This window comes from Ambystoma mexicanum, chromosome 3p (genome assembly GCF_040938575.1).
Source record: "Ambystoma mexicanum isolate Mex_15411 chromosome 3p, UKY_AmexF1_1, whole genome shotgun sequence".
NCBI classification, from domain to species: Eukaryota; Metazoa; Chordata; class Amphibia; order Caudata; family Ambystomatidae; genus Ambystoma; species Ambystoma mexicanum.
This window is the reverse complement of record NC_090925.1, coordinates 350,347,887-350,375,139: the sequence shown is the minus strand read 5'-3', so window position 1 is coordinate 350,375,139 and position 27,253 is coordinate 350,347,887. Positions and strand designations below refer to the sequence as shown.

Below are 27,253 nucleotides of genomic sequence, written 5' to 3'. Positions count from 1 at the left end.
GTCACATTAGTTAGGGGTGGAGTTATACCCCTCTGATCAAGGGGATAAGAAAACATGTGCTCAGGTCTTAACCCTGAAAGAATGTTAAATGATTGATGACTAAGCCTACAAAATGCCACACAGCATGGCTGCATACAGGTTTTGGGGAACAAAAGTGTTTATTAATTAAGTGAAAAGGTATGCATATAATTACAAGGGTCTCATATATGTGTTGGTCAGAAATGCAATTTCAAATGGATGATGCAAGAACTCCCAGAGATGGAGCCTGCAGACCCGAGAACCAATCAGGGACAAGGGGGTAGGTCTTGTTAGGGGGAGGAACAAGAGATACCTAATGAGGAGTATCGGCCAATGAGTCGCCACCTCATAATTTAGATATTTTGGGGTGTGGTTAGGAGATTTTAAAATGAGACGCACAGTGGGAAAAAGGGACTGATTTGCTGACTGATGGAGACTGGAAGGCAGGAAGGAAGGTGGAACTAACATCTGGAGAGAACCAGGAGAAGGGCTGGGTCATCCAGAACAAGAGGCAGACAGACGGATTGAGGCTGGGGGCCATCCATAAGCAGAGATGGGCTTTTGCATTGCCATCCATAACAAGGCCCTATTGCTTCTAATGTGATGACCCAGGATGCCGGCTGACTTCTCCTGTTCACAAACACAGAGAGATTCAAAGTGAGTAAATGTGTCCAACAGAACAAACCCTTGGTGGGGATCTGTATGAATTAATGTCTTCCTCCTATAAATGGGGTGAGTATCCAGAGTAATTTTAATTAATAATTTAATTAATTCCCCAAATAGTCAATGGACACTGAGTCGATCTTGGGGAAATTCAAAATTGTCAACATCTTTCCAAGTGTGAATAATGATATAGTCGTTAAAGTAGTTGTGGATCACCTATTACCCTTTTGCAAACCCCAAAGTCCTGAAATTGAAGGGGGAAAAAAAGCAAAATTCAGAATAGTTCAACACTTCCTGAACTCTGCATAAAAGCAGGGCGGCTGGTTTGGAATCATAAACTGAATCTCTGGGTTTGTGCTGTGCAGAAAACTGTCTCCAGGGGTAAGTAAAGGGGAAATAACTGATTTAAAGCACACTATCTTTGCAGAGAGTGATTAGGGAACTCCAAATTGAAGGGGGACATTTTCAATGCATAGTGGCAAAGAAAAGGGTTTCACCATCTTTTGAGAAGAGTCTGTTATTCAAAATGTGTTGTGCTAGAACATTGCTAGAAGTTAAAGTGCGGCAGGAGGTCAGAAATAAAGAACACTGCACATGTTTATTCTTTTACCCAACAGAAAAGTGCTACATGTATTTAAGCTTGGCCACCTACAAATGTCACAGTCAGATAAAATTGTCCTGTCGTGCTAGGGTGCTGCACTGATTATCCATACATTAAGGGTATTCTTAATGTATGGATAATCTTAATGTAGTCACACAATCATCTAAAATATTCTCTAGACCGGTCTTTCTCTTTACAAGTGACGGGGGATCAGAGATCTGAATGAAAACTGTGCATGTTATTCTGTTAGAGATTCTGTGAGCTTTCCTTACCGAAGACGAACTGTGTTTCAAAATGGTGTCTTCAACTTGTGTGTAATGTGAAGTCTTGATAGGAAAGAAAGGTTTTTGTGCCATGGAATAAGGTGGCATGCCTCTTGATAATTATTCTGTATGTAAGGATTTGTTCTATGAATTAAAGGAAAATAAATTATATTCTTTCTAGACACCGGCCTATTTCTTGGCCTGTCAATTGCAAAATGGGTGAGGGAGCAGGAGCACTGGAGTGTTATATGTTTCAAATGCTGAGTTAAGAGTCTAAGTCATTGCTCAATTGGTGTGGCGCTCTTGATTGGGGTGGGGGGGGTGAACTCCCTGCCTTAATTGTTGCCCCATAAATATATCCTACATACTTTAACTAATGTACAATAACATTTGATTGTGCAGTGTATTACTTACATATATAATAATGCAGTGCATGCTCAGAAGCTAAAGCTGTTCTTTAACTAGTGCTTAGTTAAAGAGCAACTTTACTTTCTGACCGCGCACTGTATTCCATAAATATACTGGCATCCCACCACTTCTTAGAAACAGATGCTGCTAAAATGCAAGTGGCAAAAGAGAAAGCCCCTCTCTGCCAGTCCCGAGAAGAGTAGCTCTGCTTTCCGCGAGCTTAGACACGCTTAGAGTGTGGCTGCAACATTGCAAACTCTCTCTATGTCTTGTGATCGTCTAGAGGGCAGGGAAGGTGCGAATCAGGATCTGGCAACCTGTGTGATCCATCATCAGGCCATGCCTCCTTTTGATCACATTTTGCTCCTTCAAGATCAGGGATTGCAAACCTTTGGCTTTCCAGTTATCTTGGACTTCAATTCCCATCTGCCCGGTCCACCATGGTCAATTTGGAGGAATGATGGGAGTTGTGGTCCAGAACATCTGAAGAGCCACAGGTTTCAGGCCCCTATTCTAGATGTTGGCTTCTGCCTCCCAGAGCGAGAGTAACCCGGAAATACCCTCTACTCTCTTAGTCCACATAATTGTATAATGTTAAGTGCTGTCAATGGTATCTGATTAAAATAGATTCTGTCACCACCAGCCTACTGCACCTGAGGGGAAGTTGAGAGATTATGGATGGACCTTGCTGGGAGGGCTTCATGCGAGCTCATTTTCCTGCAGACAGAAGGAAGAAAGGGGAGGACGTTTAGAGCATCTGAATAGTGCAATACTATAGCAGCGAAAGTATAGTAACCTCTGTGCTTTGCATCTCTGTTTTGTCAATGTGTAGGATTCAGGGTCAGGAGGGAAGCTGCTTAAACTGCGCTGTAAGCATCAATCCTGATTCTGTGATGGAAACATTCACCAACTGTAACTTCAAGCTCAACGGCAGTTGGGCAGTAGCCGACGGGTGAGTTACCCATAAAGGGAACATAGTCAGACCCTATATGTCTCTTTGAAACCGGGAGATGCTAAAGAAGGCATCTCCCTCCCTTTGCCAACCAATCACACTCCGGGCTCGGTTATGATTTGTATGCAGATTTCCCTGTGTTAGAGTGGTGAGTGCCGATTGGACTGGTAGGGACCAATTTTGAGGTGCATGCAATAATAGAAAAGTTTTCTTCGATGAAGAAGAAACACTTTTCTTTAACACACTCTATTCTAACAAAGAAAGAATGTGGTGGGTGTAATAACATGAAGCCTGGGTATTGCATGAGCCTAATTTACGGCCTGAGAACAGTCCTGGAAACTAGCAGGTGTGCAAGGCCGGGACTGTGAGGGGATTCACTTAGCAGAGTCCTGCTTTTGCATATTATAAAGCAGGAGTTAAAATGCGGCTCCAGTTAGGTGCCATTCAGCTCCACTACACATTGTTCCCTTTAGAAAAAGAGCATTTCACAGACTGCAGCACTTTCATAATTTGCTGAAAGCTTAATGACACTTTCGCAAATTAGAAAAGTGGCAGTCCTAAAAGAAATACTGCAGTGCCACTGATGCACATGTTTCTCCCACAGAGAGATTTTAGCTGCTTTTGCTGCTGGAATGCACAGCGTCTCCCCTTCCAATCCTTCCACCCACCTCAGAATGCTGGTGCTGAAAATTTGAGGGAAGAATGTTGGCTTTCTTCACTATTATCGCGAGATCACAAGCAGGCCCTGTGTGTGTGCTGTGTGCCCTGCCGGGAACGTGCGAGGTCATCAGAAGTTGTAACGGAGAAGGACGTGTTTCGTGTGATTCTTTTCTGCTGCAGCACCCGTAGCACAGGGCACTCCATCACTGCGTCTGTTCTATGGGTGTAGAGTGACACACATGTATAATGAAGGCACATGTTGAGAAAACAACGGAAACGTGCAAGGTGCACTCCACGGCGGGAAAGTTTATGTTTCTCAAGTTTCTGTTTCTCAAGCAATTGACATGGATTGCATTACTCCACACCAGTCCTCAAGGGAAACTCAAGGGAAAGGAATCTGAAGGCAGGACCGTGCACACTGGAAAAGCATAGCTCTATTCACTCGACACCAGTCTTGAAATGCAAGTTTAAACAAGTGGAAAGCATGATGTGTTATCCTGCCTTTACTGTAGAAGTAGAATATGAATGGTGTCACCTCTAAATGATTGCGCTGCCCTAAGCGAATGGTGAATATCCTATTCAAATTGAATGTGTAAGTGGACAACAAATACAGTGAAACAAAGAGTCCAAAGCAATAGATTCTTCAGTCAAAAAAACACTGTTGAAACAGATTTTATGAGTTGATACAAAAACAAGACTGCCGACACGTGTTTCGACCCAAAACAACGGGTCCTTTTCTTTCTTGGTTGCATTTCTCTTCTTTAACTCTGGCCCCCTCTTCTTCCTCTGCTGGTTAATCTTGTTTATATTTCAAATGTTCTTATCCTTATGGCGTGATTATATAATATTTTGCTGTATTGGAATGTATATGAATCATACCAACACCACAGTCTTGCCTTGAAAAGGACCCGTTGTTTTGGGTCGAAACACGTGTCGGCAGTCTTGTTTTTGCATCAACTCATAAAATCCGTTTCAACAGCGTTTTTTGGACTGAAGAATCTATTTCTTTGGAGTCTTTGTTTCACTGTATTTGTTGTCCAGTTACACATTCAATTTGAATAGGATATTTACCATTCGCTTAGGGCTGCGCAATCATTTAGAGGTGACATTTTTCAAGTGTTTGTATCTATTAGAAGTTTTTGAGGTGACTGCTGGTCCCTCTTCCATGCAGCAACCCAATCTTATTTGGATTGTAAGGGTCGCATTGAATTTAGTTTGTCTTTTCAAATTTAGTTCTAACCCAGCGCCTCACCACACCGGCACACCTCAATTTTGTTTTTTAGAATATGAATGGGTCTGTAAATATACCTAAAATCACATTGGCTCCAACAATCCTTCTGTACTCTCAAGCCATTGTCTGCAAACTGTGGTGATGCATTCCCTGTACCTAGTGGGAGTCTTCAAAAGGGATTCTGGGAGCTGTCTGTTGGTACAACCTAATTCCTTGCAGTAATACCAACTCCTACAGAATTTTATTAAAAAAGTCCCTTTTCGCTGAAGGCAAAAGAAACTATCCTGTCAGTGATGAGTGGATGTGCCATGAGCCCACTATACATTCTCACGCTCTATATTAACTTGCAAGTAACCCCAGTTCTCTCTTCTTACTGGCTCGGAAACATTAAAAGAGATGCCACAGCAATGGCCTACTGGTACAGCGGGCAAGATGATATCAGCGCGTCAGAATGGCTCACAGACATTTTAGCTTAGACCAGTGGTGTTCGAAATTTTTATGCTGAGCCCCCATTCAAGTTAAAATATTGCTGCCGGCCCCCATCAAAGGCTACAATTGCTTTTATTTTCTATTGAAAGCCATCACCGTACTCCTTTTTTGAAGGTCCTCGCGTGCCTAGCCTGGACATCCTTCAGGCCCCCATAGGGGAGGCCGCTCCACAGTTCGAAGTCCATCGCTTAGACACCCAGGATTTAGAGTCTCCACCCACTAAGCGGAACTGATGGTATGTATTGGTCTCAAGGCATTGTGAGAGTTGGTATGCCTCAGATGTTGGTGGGGTTGCACTAGTCGGCCACATGCATACCTCAATTGTGACTTGTCTTTGTTGAGTTCTTGTTTCCCCACCCATTAACAGTCATAATATGGGATGCCATACAGATGTTGGTGGATGGGGGCAATTCCAGGCTGCTCTCATATGCCAGTTCTAGTATAGCATTGTTCTTGTGGTTTTCTTGATAGCCAGATTCAAAGTGTGCCACATTGCAACATGACATCCACATACATGTTCAGTCTGCTATTTTTTAGGTTGTGCTTCTTCAAGTATGTGACTCCCGGTTATGTCAGTGTCTCTTGTTCAAGTGACCACCTTTCAATATCACAGTAGAGAGGCTGTGTAGAGTGTTCCACTCCTGTGTGATGGGGTGACCCATTAGGTTTGAAATGTATGTTTACAAAATCCTATACCTATGTAGATATCATATTTCATGCAATTCTTAGTCCTGGGATGTCATGCCTGTATACATTTCATGCATGTATATCGTTAAATGATGTGCACGTGACTTGATGAATTGCAATTGTGTGTTCTTTGAATCTGTATTATTCTGTTCTGTAAGGGTTGCTATGGCAGATTGTATGAAGATGTATTTTCAGGTTTTGCCTAGGCTACTATTGAATGGGTATGTTCCAGGCGGTATTTGCTCTTCATCTAATGGAAATGTGCTTCTAGTCTGGGACTGTGCTAGACATTCAGTGCTTGTGAGCAATGAGGAGAGTTTCATTAGATGGTATTTTAGTTTCTCATCCTTGCTGGGTATCAGCTGTAGGTTAATAGCAATTCTATTCATTTGTGCCAATGTAGGGTACATGTTCTGTAGATCTGTACTGTCTGTGTTGTTGCATGTTCACTCTCCGTATTTTCAAAGCACTATCAAATTCCCTGTTAACGTGCTTAGTTGAGTGCCCCATTTGAAAAAACAGATGTAAGAGTGGGTCAAGTTGCTTGTCGTTTGCCCTTATGCTAGTACATATATGTTGGTACCAGATTGCCTGGTGGCAGGCCACATATTGTTTCTTGTGGCTTTGATGGAAACCTGTTCTCTGCAGGTCTGTGGATTTCTTGCAACCAGGTGTGCCCATGTGGGCATTCCTCCCAATGGATTGGCAGTATCCAGGAACTGGCTGCTTGCATTGGAGCATTCCACTGTGACTTCCGTGTATTGGTGGAGGCTATTGAGTGACTTACAGAATCTTCAACTTTCATACAATTCAACAAAATGCAATGCACGCTATTATGCTGGTGATTTCCATCTGTAAATGTTCATGTAAGACTTGGTGCTCGAGGTCGGCCATAAAAAGGTGCGATGTTTGTGTCATTGATGGTTCTAGTCTTTTATAGGGACAGCAGCTATTGCGTGTGAGTTTGGATCACATGACATCTGCATTGTGTCTGACGGGAATCTCTATTTTGTTGGTCAATTTTTACTGGCAGGCAACTATTAGACCTTTGTGTGGCATGTCGGAATACCAATGAGGCAGAAGCATGTTTGGGGATGCTTGTGGTCTCGTGCGGTCTCGTCGTGAAGAAGGGGCGTGACCAAGCAGTTTGGGCTGGACTGCCCCTTTTGGGGTGGGACCAAGCCTGATTTGCATGTGGTCTTTCCCCTTTTGAAATGGATTGGCAGGCAAAGAATGATGGTCTGGAGGGTTGTCCAGAGAAATGTCAGAGGTTAAGAATCATTCTAACCCTTTCAGCCATCACCCCTTTTATTTTGGTATACCTTGAGGTGGCATCCCATGTGGCAATAAATTGCATTTTGGAGAAATTTCCAGATACCTTGAATCATCCTGGGGGAGTGTGTTTTTTTATTGTACAGAGCTCTCTGTTTCCAAAAACCAAATGTTCTGTGCTGGATTCAACTTATCTAGACTAAACGTTGCTTAATGTGTTGACTTCAGAGGTGATCCATCAGTTTTTGTCTCTTTGGGAGCTTAGAGAGTGTCCCAGGTACTGGCTTGCCTAAAATTGGATTTTGGGAGTGTACCCCAGTATTGCTTCCCGTGGACTTTTTATGATGTCTACCCGAGTTCTATTGTGCTCTATGATGGGAACATTGCTGTGCTCATGATAATAATGCATGCTATGCAGTTCTCAGTATTCTTTCCTGTTGTATTACTTTGCATCCTTGATCACAGCTGTGCCACTCAGCTCAGCTGGGTCTGTTAGGAATTCTTTGTTTGTTTTCAATGCCTTCATCGCCAGCATAAATTGGCAGCTAAAGATTTTCTTAGTTATTGAATTCTCGTTTATTGCTACGGATCCTGCAAAGTTTTTTGAGACAGGCAGTGTGATTTTCAGGTTTTGGGAGATGGTCAAATGGAGGAATCCAGTTTGAGTATTTTTGTGCCATCATGTTCTGTAACAGCGCTCTGCCCTGGCAAATAGTATTTCTGTGAGACACACATTTTTATGTTGTCCCCTATTTCGACAGGAAGTTAAATGTTGTCCTGTTTCTGGTTGGGCCAGACTATCAGTGTTTTAGAGCGTACAGATTGTTCAGTGCTGGCAAATCCAGGCCTGAAGAGGTTGATAACTGAGAGGTGATTTGTGGTGCTGGCCACATGGAGCTTCCACTGATGGTTCTGTCCTATAATTGGACTTTCATTTTTGAGAGTGCCATGGGCATTCTCTGTCCCAAAAGAGTACATTCCATGCAGCTAACCGAGTTTCTTGTTCTTCTAAATTAGAAAATAGTTCAATGCTTTTGATAATTCCCTTACAGCTCACAGTTGATTTTCGAGTATTGAGCCATTAATATTCGATTTAGCTCCATCCCCACTTTTGTTCCCTTAAAGCTGATTTGGTGTAAGATATATTTCTGTTTTGTTTCCGATGCTTACCTGTATGTCTGCTCCGCATACAGCATTTTATCGACAGTACTCAGTGGCTTGTAAATATTGAGTTCTTTTGGGATTAGATTCTGTTTCTTGCAAGCAGTCAGGAAATACATGTTCGTTTTCAATTGGGATTATTCTCTTCTAAACTGACCCAGCAGAAACTACATGTGTAAAACAAGGTAAGGCCTTTTATAGTTACCTAATTATACAATCTAAATTATGAATCAATACATTTATCAATAATGAGACTTGAATATAAATGTAAATATTTATTTAAAATATATTCTTAAAATGTCTAATTTTGCACATACGGATGTAAATGAGCTTTATGGGTGAAGGCACTAGATATACAGTATATACAACACATGACTTCTAATCCTCATGCAGTACATAAGACGCAATGTATAATATAAAAGAGGCAATGGTGTTCAATAGTTAAGAATGAATTCAAGGCAACAGGACAGTGTAAAACATGTTCCTCTGTAGTTTGTAACCTTGTCCATAAAGATCCACCAAATTTGGGACAAATAACAACTTTAGCCACATGCCAACACATGACAAATTTACAACACATTGATGGATGAAAAGATTTTTTCATAGGGTTGCAACACACCCCCAAAAAAGCATGTGGGACAGATATAACACAAATGTCCACTCCCATTTTCTAGTTTTTTTGGCATACACCTAGCCATTAAGTGGAACAGATGCATGTCACAAAAAAGTTTAATAATCGGATCAGGCAGTCTTAAGTAACCTTTTAAAATAGGAACGTTTGGGTGTGTGCAATATAGCCAAATACACACATAACTGCACAGATTTGGATATAGAAAATGCACTAGCGCAAACCAAATTACTTTGCATAAACCCACTTACATGGACAGCATGTGCACAAACACACACATATAGCCATAAAACAAATGTCTCCATACATGGGCATGGATACATACAGAAAACTCATGTGCAAACACAAACACATACACTGACGTACACATATATAACCAGCAACATTATGTGTTCTTGCATGGGCGCAGATGTGGCTGATGCACGGACAAACAAACACACACACACGTTTACAGAGTGTGGATATAAGCACCCATTTTTTGCAGACATAGGTACAGATATGGATGATGATGATGCATGGACAAATACATTTAACCATACAAAAGACATACTGGTTGAACATGGATGGAATTCAAAGTGAACAGGTCATTTATTGCAAAGTTATAGTGTTCAATTATAGACTTTATGCTCACCCATGAAAGCAAAAAGGCCCTTGGTGAAATTCCTCTGTGTCTTACCAATCTTTGTGTTCATGACAGTGACCGGCATACGAGTTTGTATAGAGTCAATTGTTGAAAATATTCCATGCTATTGGGGAAAATGGATGGAAAGTTGTTTCTAATCTGGCTTCATTTTTCCTATCAATTCCACAACTGTCCTGTATCCTTTCCTTTCACGGTATCCTAAATAAACCCCTTAATCTGTCACATGATATAATCAGGAACCCTGTGAACTCTGTATCGATATTCCAAAGGCTCTCTTAGACGGCCAGCCACCTGCCAATAATACTCTAGAGTACAAGAATGACCATAAACAACATGTAACCCTATGTCCCATCCCTCCATACAACAGCACTGATTAGAATTATACAGATCAAATGAATGTAATACTTTCAGAAACAGAAATCCACTGATCAGAATTTCCGTAACAGGACAAATGCACAAAGCTCCCGGTACACACCAGACACAAATTCCAACGAATTCCCCACAAAACATTGTCCTGGATTCACATACTTATGTCTTAATAATGATACTTTTCATTGGCTGCTGAAATCACAAAGCAACGCTTGCTATTTAAAAATACTTAAATACACTAGTTGTTTAAACATACGTGGGTGGTAATTGAGATGCATCTTATTGGCTGTTGACATTTTAAAATAACACTTGTCATTGGTTATTCAAGTTCACACATTTAGGATACAGATATTTGGAAAAGACCAGGGACAATGATCTTTAAAATTACATTGGACACTGCATCAAACGTATACCACAATTAATGTAGGCACACAGAAGAAACGACAGGTAGGAATTAGAACAACACATACACATGGGAGAAATGACTACTAACAAGAAAGATAGATATTCGTACATGAATAGATACAAAATAAGAGAATTCGCTAAAAAGCTTTTTTTTACATAGTTATGGATAGCTATAATAGTTATTGCATAAACTTTGAAAATGCCAATATTACTACTAACACCCAGTCCACGGGAAATATCTGAACAATGTAAACAAAGAACACCAGACTGCAATTCAAACATTAACCCATGCTATTCTACAGTACTACTTCACACAGCTCTTTTTCACCACAGTAAGGATCTGGCTCACCTAGTATGGAAAGGAAGTATTGTCAAGTGTTACTGCACTGTAAGATACGCTTTGACATGTGATATTTTTGCTGACATTTCATAAATGTTTCATTTATGTTCAGCATTAGAGTTGACATTTTCAGCATTTACATATTTAGCTTTTTCTTGGAAGTAAACTGAACTCTCCTTGAAGAAAATCTTTCTAGTACAATGAATAATATTGTACATTATAATGATATTCAAAGCCATGCTGGAGTTCTGTACCATGTGAAGCACAAGGACGCAGGCTGTCATTTTTACAGGTACAGAACTTTCAGTTGAGTTTAAATATTCTCATAATGCCCGTATTGGAGCGATGTTATTCTGTTTAATACCAAAACGGGGATAGTTAAATAGGACGAAAGTGGCTTTTCTACTTGCAATGTAGCAACATGAATTTCCATGGAAGGTTTTAATGAAACTGCATTTTATATGCTTTGCAATCTCTAGCTGGAGTTCAAAAGAAGCATTAGACTTATAATGAAGAGCAATGTATGGAATGGGGGTAAGGGACCTGGATGGCCTCAAGTGAGTAGCAGACATTTGCCTCAGGAGAAGAATAAGAGAAAAGTTGAGTAATGGATGGGCCATGGGTCCTCGGGTAAGAAGCAAGGCTGGGTCCCTAGTTAAGAGCAAGGATTGTCCTCTGTGGAGGAGCACCCATTGACCTCAGTTGGGGTGCAGGGCTGTGAAATATGAACATTCACTGGAGAGGGGGAAAAGTGGTCTTTTGGAGAGGAACAGCGATGAACCTATGTCAAGGAGTTGGGATTGGTTACTTTCCGCTGAGAGCGGCGAGGCACCGTCTTTTATATACAGTGAAATTACATGCGAGCTAGCTGTTTATATTATCATCATCTAGCCCTCGCATCAATACTGAATGAGTACAAGATTCCCATATGTACATTGCATATGGGTGATGCATCATTTATAGGATTAATATGATCATTAATATTGTTTGTGACAGGTTTCCCCCCTTCTCACCTATTGCTTTTGTTTACTGGAGTTCCTTCAAGGAGTCTTGCGCACAGTCCGGGTCTTGTATAGTCCCGTGTGGACGTCTTCGGGTTCCAGCGTGCGATCAGCGCTTCGACTACTGGAACGTTCAGTATGTCCGGTGTTGGGTGTCCTGACCCACGTTTGGACTATTATGCTGCAACATTTGGTGCTGTGAGCTTAGGAAATCCAAGAGGGCGGAAAAGCCCACATTTGCACTAGAATCCTAGAGAACCGTGCAGTTTTGCGCACAGCAAAGTAGTCCCCTAACCTGCCACCCACCAGTGCAAGCATGATGGGTCAGGGGTGCCATGAGTGGAATGTGTCCCAAAGGAAAAACAGCAGTGCCTGTTAGCTTAAACGCGCTTTAAAATCACCTTTGTTTCCCTGAATGCAAGCTCAAAATGCCTATTTCAAACATTGCAGGAGATTCAAAAATCTTACTGAACACCAGCAGACATTTGGCAGAATGTATTCTTGTGTGCATACTAAATCTGGAAAGGGAAAGAGCCCAAAACAATGTTTATAGCAAAACTGGCTGAGCTGTGGATGTCAGCAGCTGAAGTGAAATTGGACTGAAAGACACTAAAATCTAAATGTTTAAAATAAATGAGTGACCTACTGTTGAGTGTCACATAGTTTGCAACTGTTGGAATGTCATAGTTTTGAACTTAGAATCAGCATTCTAGCTGCATGTGTAAACATTGTAAGTTTGATTTGAATGTAGAAAACTGGGAACAAACATGACATTTAGCTGAAGCTTGGCTTAAAGAGACTGAATTCTGCCTGACAACTACCCCCGACAGAAGTTGAACTGGCTCAACAATTCTTCCCAGGCCTGGCTGCATCCTGCTGCCCCAAAAGGAGGTGACACCTCTCTGATTGAATTAGGGGAGCAGACTGCAGGAAATTGAACAAAGCCCTGTCCTGGACTCAGGCAAATGTTATATTGTGGGGGGTTGTGAAATGGCTTCCTCTTGGGAGAAACTGGGAGGGGCACTGCATCTGTGAGCAAGCTGAGCTTGGGGGAAGTGGATAAACCAGAAATTCCACCATGTGCTTTGGAAAACCACACCCCTTTGGGGCCAGAGCATGATTTTAAAAAGATGGATAATTCATAGTGCGGATTTGTAAAAATTATATAAATAACATCATCATTCTTGTGATTTTTCTGTGCACATTTTAAGAGGTGTTAGGACCCTGTGGTATGTTCTTGGGGATAGTAGCGGAAAAAAGGTTGTTACACCAAATGTATGCATGTTAAAAATCTGACACTTTATCATCTGAAACCCATATCCCTGGTGCACATTTGTGTAAAATCTGGAAAGGTTTAGAGGTCGTTGTCTGGATGAAAAGGGGAGAATTCTGTCATAAGTGGACACGACATCTTACAAAGACAGGGATCGGATGGTTTGGTGCTACAGAAAATATAATAACTGGACATATAATATTAGAAAAATGGTACATAGATAAATATGTATTTGGATCAGAAATAGATGTGTGTGCAATTTGACAAGGGGAGGATCCTCTGACCATAAACCTACCTCATCACTCTGACTCACAACCCAGTTCCCCCAATCAAGGGAGAGAGGAGGAACTGGCCAATGATAAGTTGAGAGGGTTGGACATGCAGAATGAGCCGACCCACCCACTTTCAAAACACATAAAAGGAGACAGTGCAGGACAGACAAAAACATTCACTTTCCACTTTCTTGCGGGACGCTTTGCCGGGAAACTCCAGACTTCATATCTATCAATCTTCAGAGACCAGAGATCCAGAAAGCAGAGTTGTTTGAATTTTTGCCAAGAACTTTTGCCAGAACCAGAGATCCAGACTGCTGTGCAGTGTCGCTAGCAGAGCTGACCCAGATCGCTGTGAGCAGAACCAGGCAGAGACCGTCCGTGGCGAGGGAACCGCAGTCCAATCCTGACCCGATCCGTGGCGAAGTTGCATTCCTGTCCAAAATCTAGTGTGAGTACCCAGGTGAGTACCCAGCTAGCACTGTGCCAAAACGAATCTCTTAGTTTAAAATAATCTAATCCAAACTATTTTAGCCTATTAGAACTGCCTCCTAGAATCGTGTCATTCTGTCATCTTTAAAACTGAAAACTGTCATCTGTCATTCTGAGCTTTAAAATTTCAAATCCGAAAAACTACCTTCACGAAATCTTCCGTATCTCTGTAACTCCGGAACCGTTTTTGCTAGGAAGCTGAGATTCTAAGCTTTCCAACAAGCTCTAAACCGACTTGCTACCCCTCATACTCCCTCTGTAATTGCGCTCGACGCACATGACTAAATTTGCCGCGATTTGACATTTTGCTTAATTTCAGCCACGTGTAAAAAGATTTGTCCTTGCTTTCCTTTGCTGAAATTCGTTTGCAACCTGACAATCACACATAGAGCATTGCTAAAGTGATCCTGAACTAATACAAAATAGCTGTCACCCACCCTGAACCTCTAGAGGGAATTAAAATCATTATATCACATTTCTCACTTCATTGCAACCACATTTAAAAGGATTTTGTCTGTGTTTAAAACTCCTACCTGTTTTCCTCAAAGCTTGCTAGGGGGAATTGAATTATATTTGATTGCATTCCTGAGAACTGTGTACTTTCCTTCCATCTCTTTACCTTGCGTAAAGGGGGGGGGGGGTGAATTGTCAAAGAAAAGTGATTACATTGTCTTTTGTTGAAGTCATATCAAGTTTATTTTCTGTACTGCATTTTCATTCATCATTGCATTGTCCTTGAAGCCATAAAAGCATTCTCAGCTACTTTATCCTCTCTATATCACTTCTAAGCCATCAAAAAGAGTGTACCACTGTAACATTATCCATTGTTGATCACTATCATCCTCACAAGTGTGCTATCAAATATTAATTTACTATAAAAGTGTGATAGATATATATTGTTTAATTTTCAAATAAACCTTTTAAATTTGCAAAACAAACCTACTTCTTGGCTCAGCGGGGTCAGGGGGATTCTGAGAGAGGGGTGTTATATAAGGGTTGTCATCCAGAGTAAACGAACTGGACATAAAAATACATCAATAAGGGCTTCCATCAGCATCCCAGACTAGGCATTGATTTAGCTGTAGTGTTGAATTGAAGTCGCTTACAAAGTGGGGGCTCGTGCCAGGAGATTCTGGATTAGTTTTACCACTTGTGCAGCTTAATATAGTGTGCCAACTGACCGGATACACATATCCGGTTAGATCACCACACTGTTTTACACTGTGAAAGCACTCCTCAAAGGAAATGGTCTGTTTTGCAAAATAAAATACAAACTTCTGTAAGTCAGGAAGGAACTCAAATTCCAGAATGACGACACTGGTAGACATCAAAATAGCCAGAGAGCACTTCTTACATAAGCTATTTGTGAGAGGTGAATGGATTGAGCAGGGCCTGGATGCGTGGTTGCAGGCAATCACACAACAGGTCACTGCAACTGGGTTAGATATCTCGAGAGATCAGGGTCCCTTACATGTGGCCCTGAGCGAACTATACATGGCTCCTAAAGCTAAAGATGAACACGACCAGGTGGTTAGGATAGCGGCATATTTGTATCTATATATGGGAGCCATGCAGGACAAATGTGCTGAAGGCCAAGATCTGGGAAATGGGCAACTGTTGGCATTAGAGAAGGCCCAATCTGACCTGGTCTCTTCTGAGCAGAGGCTGCAGAGGATCAAACAAGTTTGCCTAGTGCACACCTTCTAGTTTAAGTGAGGTGAGAGTATTACGATGCTCAAAAGAATTACGTCAGACACTACGACATTACAACAAGAAAACCAGTTACTGACAGAGAAGTATAAACAAAGAGGCTACCCTAGCGACATCATTGAAAAGGCTAAAGATAAAGTCGGTAGACTGGAAAGAAAGGATCTCCTTATTAATAAGAACAAATCAAAGGTTATTCCATTTCTCCATACCTTGAGATACTCGGCACAAAGTCATCACATTACCAGGATTATCAAGAAAAACTGGAACATCATCAAAATGGATCCACAACTGGACAGACTATTTCCAAAACCTCCCCTAATTGCATACAAGAGGGGAAGGAACTTTAAAGACGAACTAGTAAAAGCAGAAAAGATCAAACAAGACAAACAACGGACTTTGAAGACGAAGATGACAGGCACATTCCCATGCTTAAACTGTGGGAACTGTAACAATGTGATGAAGGGGAGCTATGTGAGGCACCCCAACAGTGGACAAAAAATTCGATTGAATCATTACACCACATGTGATACCAAATCAGTTATCTATGGGCTCAGTTGCCCTTGCGGTATTTTTTACGTAGGACAAACCATCAGGAAAGCTAAAGAAAGATGGAATGAACACAAGAGTAATATCCGAACCAACAGTACCAAATCCCCTGTCGCTAGACACTTCTCTTTGAACAAACACACAGTAGCTCAACTTAAAGTAATCATTTTGGAGGAAGTGAAAAAATTACCTAGAGGGGGAGACCACGACAGAAGAATGGGACAGAGAGAATTACAATGGATTGAAAAATTTAATAGTCTTTCCCCCAATGGTATGAATGAAGAATTTAATTTGGGTGTTTTCTTATAAGCTTCCTCATCTGTTATATTTTCGAATGCTTTTTGATGACTAGCTGTACCAACACAGAAAAACTTTTGAATTGAAGCTTTTAAACAACTAATACAAACACAGCTCCCTTATCATCTAAGGAATAGTCTCTCTTGTGGTAAATATATCTAGACCATTAGATTATTTGTGTCCTGAACACCATCAATATTTGATAGAACTTATATTTTCATTGTTTTATCTTTTTTTGTCTTGAAATAATGAAATGTATACACACATCCACATTAATGCTACACGTTTGTAATTAATTGACATAAAAAAAGACATTCAGTTTTAATAACAGATAGACTGTGAGCAGGCTGGATTTTTCCTCTAATCAGGAGTCGACGATAATTCTTAAGGGTATTCTAGATTTATGTTAAAAAACAAGGAACCCACATTACTGACCAGCATATATGTTCAAAATATAGATTCTAATTTAGCATTGAAGACTCTACCCTATTCTGCTTATACCACACATTATATCGCGTCAAAAGTAAACATTGTGACGTCACGACGTTGACACGCATTGACGTCATCACGCTATATAAACATCAGAACGGCCATTTTTGTTCAGTTGCCGTGCGTATGATTTTCAACATACGATACATGCACAAAGACGTCCCTCTTTGAGGTAAGCTTAATTAGAACTTTACACTCACCACATAGAATTATCTTATAGGATTTCGGTAATTGATAAAGATAGCCCCTTATAAACCTCTTTCCGCTTTACAGGGCCCACGTTGTCATTTGATCGCGTCTCTAAGATCCACTACAGGAGCATAGAGCTTTAACAAAGCGGGAAATTACCCAAAATCCCGACTACGACCTGCTGATCAGGTAAACATCTATACCCTCTCTCTAATGGACATGTTTGAGAATGCAAACATGGTTGCAGTTATTTTATATCTTTACTTCTCATAATGATAGGGACTCACAACCCCCTTTTTGCATATTTTTTTAAATTTTTTTAGGATTGACGAAGATATACCGATCAAGATGGAATTTGTATCTCCAATTGAGACCACACTAAGAAATGAACAGGTGATTATATATTAAGAAAAATCCAGTCATGACAGACAGGGACTGTGATGTATTATTATGATTTAAATAACAATAACCTTTCTACTGTGAATACAGATAAATTGAAGAAAAACACGTTTAGTAGACATCTTCTGAAGAAGGGGTTCTATTCGCCCCGAAACGCGTAAAGTATACAGTACTTTGAAAACTTGGACTCTGCCTACTAAGACACATTGGATTGGGAGTTCAAATCAAGTACAAATTGTCTACTATAAGTCATTTGAACTATAAATGTTAATATTCAGTTGTCTGGACTATGAAAAATAGTTACTGTGAATACTATGTATTGTAAAAATCAGTTTACTTTAGGTTTTATATGTTGATTATAAACTGTGACAAATTGCACGTTGAATTATCATTTGTCTAAACTAACCCCATGAGGGGCACACAATCCATGGATGACGATATCATCCCTTTATAAAGATTTATTTTTGAAATTAGTCAAGAGAATTTGGTTGTATTTTCAACTACAAGGGTGTGCAGGGGACGGGAGTGTTCCACAAAGATTGTGGACACCTGCTGTTTTTACAGAGGCTGCAGAGGAGCCAGGAGTCAGAAAATGATAGCAGGCAGTATATCATTAAGATAAAAGAGGACATGGATATACTGCAACAGGAAAAGACAAACCAGGATATCAGAATTCTGGCTTTGCAGAAGGAGCACCAAGACAGTTTGGACTCCTTACTGCAGAGCCAGAAAAAGCTGGAGCAACAGATCAATTTCAACAAGGCATGCACAGAGCAGGTAGCCACCCTGCAAATCCAACTAGACAGAGAGAAAGAGGAAAGAAATAAATTGATTTTGAAAGACCTGGATACCCAGGCAGAGTTTGATGAAGAACGCCAGAAAGCTGGTGCCTTTCAAAGGCAGAGGGACGACCTAGCGTCACAAATGCAGGCTCTTGGTCAGGAAAGGGATACCTTAGGCCAGGAAGTCTGCCATTTAAAAAGAAAAATTGAAGAAAATCACTTGGCCCTTCAGGGGTTGGGTGACCTTCAAAAAGAGCATCAGGGCTTGCTAGATCACACAAGGAGGGTGGAGGAGGCTCTGGCAAGAAAGGAGCATGCCAGTAGGGATGGGACTCAGGAGGTAACCTTCCTGCAGCAGAGACTGGCCCAGTATTCCAGGACCAATCAGGAGGCACAGAGAGAAAATTAGGCTCTCTGTCAGCACAATGATAGGCTCCAGCAACATGTAGCCATGCAGGAGAGACTGATAGAGTCTAGTAAGGCCTTAACTGAGGAACTGAAAGCGTAGGCTCTTGTATTGCAACAGGGAGCAGGGGCTGACAGAGATGAAGTTCGCTGGGAAAGGGAAACACCTGAGCATAACCTCAGAAGCCCTAGTACCAGAGGCCTTCATGTCTCTCAGTCCCTGGACTCTGCCACCCTGATGTCCCCTGGCGCGCATGAGCACAGGGCCACAAGAATGGCAGATTACTATCCAGCCAAAGGTATGGGGCTCATAGGCCAGTACCACCCAGGAATGGATGGGCGGGCACCCGGGTATGGGCACCTAAGTACAGTGCAATTTAGTGGGGAACCCCAGGAAATTAGGCCCACTAAGGGCATCCTGAAAACCTCTGCCCAGTTAGGTCAGTGGGGGGAGTACCCATCAAATCCTGGTAGCAAGGAGGGATCTGAAGTCTCCTCTGAGTGTCACAGGACACAGGAGACCAGGTCCCCACATTCTGCCAGCTATTCCCAGGCTCGCAGAATCTGGGAAAACCTGGAAGATCAGACGGGCACCTCTGGGAGCAGTGCTTCTGAATCAGAGGATGAATGGACCAGGGTTACCCGAACCAAAAAGGCCAACAAGGTGAAAAGGGCCTTGCTTAAGGACCCTTTAAAACAGATTAAGGCAATCAGGAGTGCCATCAGGCCTTATCATAAGAACGCCAAGTATTCTGTTTGGGAACACTTGGCGCTCTATGAGCAAATGATGGAGACTTTCCATTTGAAGGACAGCAATAGCTGCATCCAGTACATCAAATGGACATTCTCCCCTGAATACTCCAGTTTCTTTGCGGGGCTGGAGGACCAAATCCATTCAAGATGGTCCACATATAGGGCGGCCATCTTGAAACATTTTTCTGTACATAGAAATCCCCAAGAGGCTCGCAAGGCAACCTACAATTTGCAATGTGGGGAGGATCAGGCCCCACAAGAATTTGTGCAAGAATTGAAGCGTACCTTTGCGCAGACCACCAGAAGGGTAAGAGCTTCATCAGCGAAGCCACGTTCTGCCAACTCCTAAAAGATCCAGCCATTCCCACATTCAAACTGATAGACAAATGGGAAATGGACCTGGAAGCACCCAATTCCAAACATCTCCTGCCAAGCAGGTGTATGCTCAAAATCTCCATTGGCAACGAGAGCATAGTCCATAATTGTTGGGTCGTGCGAGACGTCACTGCCGCCTTTTACTTAGGCAGTGACATTCTCAATCGCTTTCTCAATCGCTTTGCCATTAGTTTGGACCTAATAAACTTCAAAGCTTGGTCCCGATTAGCGGATAATCCATGGGCTTTGATGATCAAGAAAAGCATTTAGATCAGCTCAATTGCTACCTTATGCAGTTGAAATTCAGGTTAAAGAGGAAGTCACCATCCCAGAAAGGACCCGACAATTCTCCCTGGAAGTGAAAGTTAAAAGAGGACAAAAATTGAAAAACCCTGATGCTTATATTCATCTAAATGCTTCCCTCCAACAGCAATGGTTAGGGGGTAAACCCAACACCATTAGTCAACAAAGAACATGACACCATTCCAATAGAGGTGGATAACAGCGACTTACAGAGTATTACTCTAGCCGCAGGCACCATTATTGGAATGGCGGTTGATGACCGACATTTCTCCATTGATTTAGGAAATGAACTGTTAGGACCAATCCCCAAGGACTGTTTTGACAGTGACAGTGATGACAACACAACACCAGACAGGATCTTTACCCGGCACGGGGGGAACTTCCTGGTATACACTTCTTGCCCTTATGGTAAGGAAGATGTGACTTGTGACTTCAGAAGGGATGAGGTGATTTTCCAGGTCCATGAGGGCTGCCTTTCCCACCTGAAGCCTCCAGTCCAAATCAGCACTCTGACCGGGACTTCTCCACCCAGCTGGAGGAGGCCGATGAGATAGCAAAACTAGAAGTCTTTCCAGGCTTCAGGCAGATGGTGGAAGAGAGAGTCAACCTAGCTGATGCCTGCGTGACTCTGGAACAGAAGCAATAGTTGAAACAAGTTTTCTTGGATTTCCAAGATCTCTTTGCGGTAGACTCATATGACTGTGGTCGCACCGACATCCACACAACAAAAATTGCCACGGACCTTGGCATGACTCCAGTGTTTGTGAAGCAATATCGCTTGCCTCTCGCATCCATGGAGTCCCTTACTGAAATAATTAAGAACCTTGAGTCCTGGGGAATAATCCGTCCAGTACACAGCACCTTCAATAATCCGGTGCTGGGAATATTGAAGCCAAAGGGCCAGTGGAGACTCTGTGCCGACCTTAGGGAGCTCAACAAACGGGTCCATACTTCCCGATGGCCTCTTCCCTACATTGACCAAGGGCTGGCCCAGATCCAGGGTTCACAGGTATTCACTGTAATAGACCTGACCAATGGATAATGGACCATGCTTGTCAATAGGGAGGACCAATACAAACTGGCTTTTACCTTTGGGGGCCAGCAGTACACATGGACCCGGACTCCCTTCGGATACCTCAACTCCGGCAATGAATTCAACATTTTCCTACATAAGGCAATGCCCGACCTGGGTGCGAGGGGTAACCTGGCTTATGTAGATGATGTCCTCATCAAAAGTTCATATGTGGAAGAACACATAGCGGAGATCCGTTATGTTCTGACACAGTTGAGGGCCGCCAGAGCAAAACTTTCCTTTCAGAAAGCACAGTGGTGTAGAACCCGTGTTAATTTCTTGGGGCATGAGATTACTCCTCAGGGTCTCTGTCCCCATGAAAAGAAAGTGGAAGCACTTCATAAACTGAAGGATCCCACAACTCTGCAGGAACTAAGGAGCCTCCTTGGACTGACTAATTACAACAGAAAGTTCATTGAGGGCTACGCAGAGATCACCAGACCCCTGATTCATCTTTTGAAGGGGGGGTCAAGTGGGAATGGGGTCCAGAACAATCCGAGGTAGTAAGACAACTCAAAAGAAGCCTCTCACAAGCGCCTTACCTAGCTTACCCTGTTAGAAACAAGGAGTTCTTCCTGGGGACAGGGTTCTCTAATACGTGCTTGACGGCAGTATTATACCAAAAGCATGACAAGGTCAATAAAGTAATCTCCTATGCGAGCAAAACTTTATCCTCTGTGGAGGAAAAATTCAACGATTGTGAGAAGGCACTCCTGGCAACGGTGTGGGCATTGAAGAATTACCGCCCGTACATCCAGGGGGAACACATCATAGTGGAGACTCCACACCAGCCTCTGCAATACCTCCAAAGTGACAGAATCTGGGCCGGAAATGTGAGTAATTCCCGAATTACTTCCTGGATTCTGTCAATGCAAGGCTTTTCTGTGGAGGTCAGATGTGGCCAAAACAAAAAGAGTCCCCTCGGGCAAGGTCTGGCTGACTTGCATGATTGTGCCAGAGAAAACTGTCTCGAGGACGAAAGTCTAAAACTCAAGGCCAACATGGAGGCATACCTTAATTCCCCACACAAAGTCTTTGAAGAAGACAAGTGTGAGGGGATGCCCACTGTTTATGTGGATGGATGCTCCTACCATGTTGACAACAACGGAGAAAAAGAACTGGTGGCGGCGTAGGGAATGCATGGGTGAATGAGTCCCCAGAACCCTCCGCTGGGTACAACATTGGTCCCCGAAGTAGTCAGGTAGCAGAGTTGATGGCTGTGCATCAAGCCATCCTCACTGCTGTCCAACATCAACCCCACGAACTGGTCATAATCACAGATTCGGATTATGTACGGAACGGGTTCGTGGAGCACCTGGTTAATTGGAAAACCAAAGGCATGTTATGTGCTAATAACAAACCCTTGAAACATGGGAAGTTAATCCAAAACATTGATGACCTGATCACATCGAATGGGGTGACCATCTACTGGAAAAAGATCAAGGGTCATTCCAAAGTAGAGGGACCAGACAAAACTGGAAATGACTTAGCTGATCAGCTGGCCAAAACCGGGGCCATCCAAGGGGATCTAATAGAAATGGAGTCCCTGTTGGGGGTAATCCAGGTCACTGCTATCACTAGGTCCCAATCACATGTTCACAATGATCTTTCAACTGCACAATGGAGTAAGGAGACTCCTGATGCTGATTTAATTACGGCTCAAAAGGGGGATCCAATAATTGGTAAGTTTTACCAACACATTGAGGACCCTGAGAACTTTCCCCTGACGGATACCGATTACATTAGGAAGGAGGACCTTAGAGTGTTGATGAAATGTCCAAAGATGTTCCGAATCCAAGACGGTTTGTTGGTAAGGAAATCCCAAGCTGGCCATGATCAGTGGGTGGTCCCTACCTCATTCCGAAGCCTGATGTTAAGTCACGCCCATGATGCAGCCACAGCCGGTCATAGGGGGTTTCACCCAACACTTGAGATCTTAAGAGAGGTTGCATGCTGGCCACAAATGGGGCAGGACCTCGACCAATACTTGAAGGGGTGTCTTGTGTGTGCACAATTTTAGCCATCATCCCTCACCCACCGGGCGCCTCTCCAAAAGAGGGGGATGACACTGCCATGGTCAGATTTGCAAATTGACTTCGTAGGCCCTGTAATTCGCTCGTCTAGAGGAAACAAGTACATGTTGACAGTCACATGCTTGTTTACCAAGTGGGTGGAATGTCTCCCGACCCCAAACTGCAAGGCAGAAACAGCAGCTGCCCTGATGATTAACCACATCTTTTCCCGTTTTGGTCTACCTCAAAGGATTGAGTCAGACAGAGGTAGCCATTTCACCAGCGAGGTAATGTCAAAGATGTGGGAGATACTGGGGGTCAAAAGGAAGCTACATATTGCTTATAGGCCAGCTTCGTCTCGAGCAGTGGAGAGATACAACCAAACCATTGTGAGCATCTTAAAAAAGTTTGTGGCAGATTCTGGGCCAAGTTGGGATATCCAATTACCTCTGGTCCTAAAGGCCATCAGATCTACCCCGTCATCTGCAACTAAAATGTCACCATTTGAGCTGATGACTGGACGCAAGATGGTGCTTCCCCAGCATTTGCTCTACAGGACCCAAGAGCAGACGTTGATAAATGCCTCCACAACTCATGAGTATGTGGAGAATTTAAGGAAATACCTCCGACATGCTTTTGCCTATGCTCAGTGGAATCTAGAAAGATCAGACCCACTACGACCTGAAGACCACCAGGAAGGAATATAATGTGGGAGACCGGGTTTATCTATACAATTTCCAAAGAAACCAGGCCAAACAGCGAAAATGTTTGCCTTCATGGAAGGGACCGTTTGAAATTATAGACAAAATCTCCCCTGTAGCCTACAAGATCCGCATCCCCAAAGGTAGTTCGGCGGAAGGGGAAGACAAGTGGGTCCATATAAATCAGCTAAAGTGTTGCCATCCCAGGCACACTCTGCAGGAACTGGAGGAGTCCTCTGCAATACCAGAGGGGACTGCTCCAAATTAATTCAGTTCCAACCCTAAAATATCCCACATATAGGCCCTCATTACAAGTCAGGCAGTGGACCATGGTGCTATTAGCACTATGGTCCATGCTGCATTCCGCCATGGTGGATGGCGGAATTACCGCCCCATTCCAAGGTGAGTGGGGCGGTAATTCCCCAATCACCATTTGCCCTTCCCCATTCCCATTTTTGCCCTATAGGGCATAATGGGAATGGGGAAAGGCGCTAAGTACGGTGCCGCAAATTGCGGCACCGTACTTAGCACCAAGGTCCCTTTGCGGCATGGGTTTTAACGCCTGCAAAAAGCAGGCGTTAAAACAAGGGACCTCTTAATCAGGCATTAAGGGTTAATGGCGCTGACGGTGCCGTTAAACCCTTAACGCCTGACTTGTAATGAGGTTGATTGTCTCTAAAATATCATGATTCTGGTAGGAAAATGTTTCCTGTTATATCTTGTTTTTAAAACAAGACTGAAAAATGTAACCGGATGTATAAAATGTATGTGTTCGCCACGCCATTAATAGTGATGGAGCAATGTCTACAAATAGGTATTGCCGCTTTTGCTTTATCATCCTAGGAGAGATGAAACCACAGAGACTGACCAAGGAGAACGACCCGGAGACCGGGAGCAACGATCAGAGGGGCCCGGGGTACCGCCCAATATTCCCATCAGGACAGGGTGGAGAACCGATCGATCCAACCGGATGGAGGAAAAGATGCTGAACTGTGCCATCTGCGGAATTGGAAGAAGATGATGCGGGCATCCCAGCGCGTGGATCAAAACATCCTTTGCACCCGACTCCATCTCGACTCAAAATCAAAGTGCAGTTAGGCGGGGGTTTGTTGGGTGTCCTGACCCACGTTTGGACTATTATGCTGCAACATTTGGTGCTGTGGGCTTAGGAAATCCAAGAGGGCGGAAAAGCCCACATTTGCACCAGAATCCTAGAGAACCGTGCAGATTTGTGCACAGCAAAGTGGTCCCCTAACCTGCCACCCACCAATGCAAGCATGATAGGCCAGTGGTGCCATGAGTGGAATGTGTGCCAAAGGAAAAACAGCAGTGCCTGTTAGCTTAAACGCGCTTTAAAATAACCTTTGTTTCCCTGAATGCAAGCTCAAAATGCCTATTTCAAACATTGCAGGAGTTTCAAAAATCTTACTGAACACCAGGAGACATTTGGCAGAATGTATTCTTGTGTGCATATTAAATCTGGAAAGAGAAAGAGCCCAAAACAATGTTTATAACAAAACTGGCTGAGCTGTGGATATTAGCAGCTGAAGTGAAATTGGACTGAAAGACACTAAAATCTAAATGTTTAAAATAAATGAGTGACCTACTGTTGAGTGTCACATAGTTTGCAGCTGTTGAATTGTCATCGTTTTGAACTTAGAATCAGCATTCTAGCTGCATGTGTAAAAATTGTAAGTTTGATTTGAATGTAGAAAACTGGGAACAAACATGACATTTAGCTGAAGCTTGGCTTAAAGAGATTGAATTCTGCCTGACAAGTACACCCGACGGGAATTGAACTGGCTCAACAATTCTTCCCAGGCCTGGCTGCATCCTGCTGCCCCCACCAAAAGGAGGTGACACCTCTCTGATCGAATTAGGGGAGTGGTACCTGCAGACTGCAGGAAATTGAACAAAGCCCTGTCCTGGACTCAGGCAAATGTTATATTGGGGCGGGGGGGTCGTAAAATGGCTTCCTCTTGGGAGAAACTGGGAGGGGCACTGCATCTGTGAGCAAGCTGAGCTTGGGGAAAGTGGATAAACTAGAAATTCCACCATGTGCTTTGGAAAACCACACCCCTTTGGGGCCAGAGCATGATTTTAAAAAGATGGATAATTCATAGTGCGGATTTGTAAAAATTATATAAATAACATCATCATTCTTATGATTTTTCTGTGCACATTTTAAGAGGTGTTAGGACCCTGTGGTATGTTCTTGGGGATAGTAGCGGAAAACAGGTTGTTACTCCAAATGTATGCATGTTAAAAATCTGACACTTTATCATCTGAAACCCATATCCCTGGTGCACATTTGTGTAAAATCTGGAAAGGTTTAGAGGTCGTTATCTGGATGAAAAGGGGAGAATTTTGTCATAAGTGGACACAACATCTTACAAAGACAGGGATCGGATGGTTTGGTGCTACAGAAAATATGTTAACTGGACGTATAATATTAGAAAAATGGTACATAGATAAATATGTATTTGGATCAGAAATAGATTTGTGTGCAATTTGACAAAGGGAGGATCCTCTGACCATAAACCTACCTCATCACTCTGACTCACAACCCAGTTCCCCCAATCAAGCGAGAAAGGAGGAACTGGCCAATGATAAGTTGAGAGGGTTGGGCATGCAGAATGAGCCGACCCACCCACTTTCAAAACACATAAAAGGAGACAGTGCAGGACAGACAAAAACATTCACTTTCCACTTTCTTGCGGGACGCTTTGCCGGGAGACTCCAGACTTCAAATCCATTAATCTTCAGAGACCAGAGATCTGGTCTCTGAAGATTGAATTTGAATTTTTGCAAAGAACTTTTGCCAGAACCAGAGATCCAGACCGCTGTGCAGTGCCGCTAGCAGAGCTGACCCAGATCGCTGTGAGCAGAACCAGGCAGAGACCGTCCGTGGCGAGGGAACCGCAGTCCAATCCTGACCCGATCCGTGGCGAAGTCGCATTCCTGTCCAAAATCTAGTGTGAGTACCCAGCTAGCACTGTGCCAAAACCAATCTCTGAGTTTAAAATAATCTAATCCAAACTATTTTAGCCTATTAGAACTGCCTCCTAGAATCGTGTCATTCTGTCATCTTTAAAACTGAAAACTGTCATCTGTCATTCTGAGCTTTAAAATTTCAAATCCGAAAAACTACCATCACAAAATCGTCCGTATCTCTGGAACCGTTTGTGCTAGGAACGAGATTTAACTTTCATTTGAAGCTGATATTCTAATCTTTCCAATAAGCTCTAAACCGACTTGCTACTCCTCATACTCCCTCTGTAATTGCGCTCGACGCACGCGACTAAATTTGCCACGATTTGACATTTTGCTTAATTTCAGCCACGTGTAAAAAGATTTGTCCTTGCTTTCCTTTGCTGAAATTCGTTTGCAAC

General features: G+C 42.8%; 1 protein-coding gene across 1 annotated transcript in view; it reads left to right on the top strand.

Annotated features, from left to right (window-relative positions):
• Nucleotides 1–27,253, top strand: part of LOC138580435 (bactericidal permeability-increasing protein-like) — a 341,489-nt gene that overhangs the window by 223,100 nt on the left and 91,136 nt on the right. Inside the window, exon 4 of the mRNA XM_069650975.1 lies at nucleotides 2,786–2,905. Within this exon, the coding sequence (XP_069507076.1) occupies nucleotides 2,786–2,905 (120 nt within the window). The remainder of the gene's footprint in view (nucleotides 1–2,785; nucleotides 2,906–27,253) is intronic.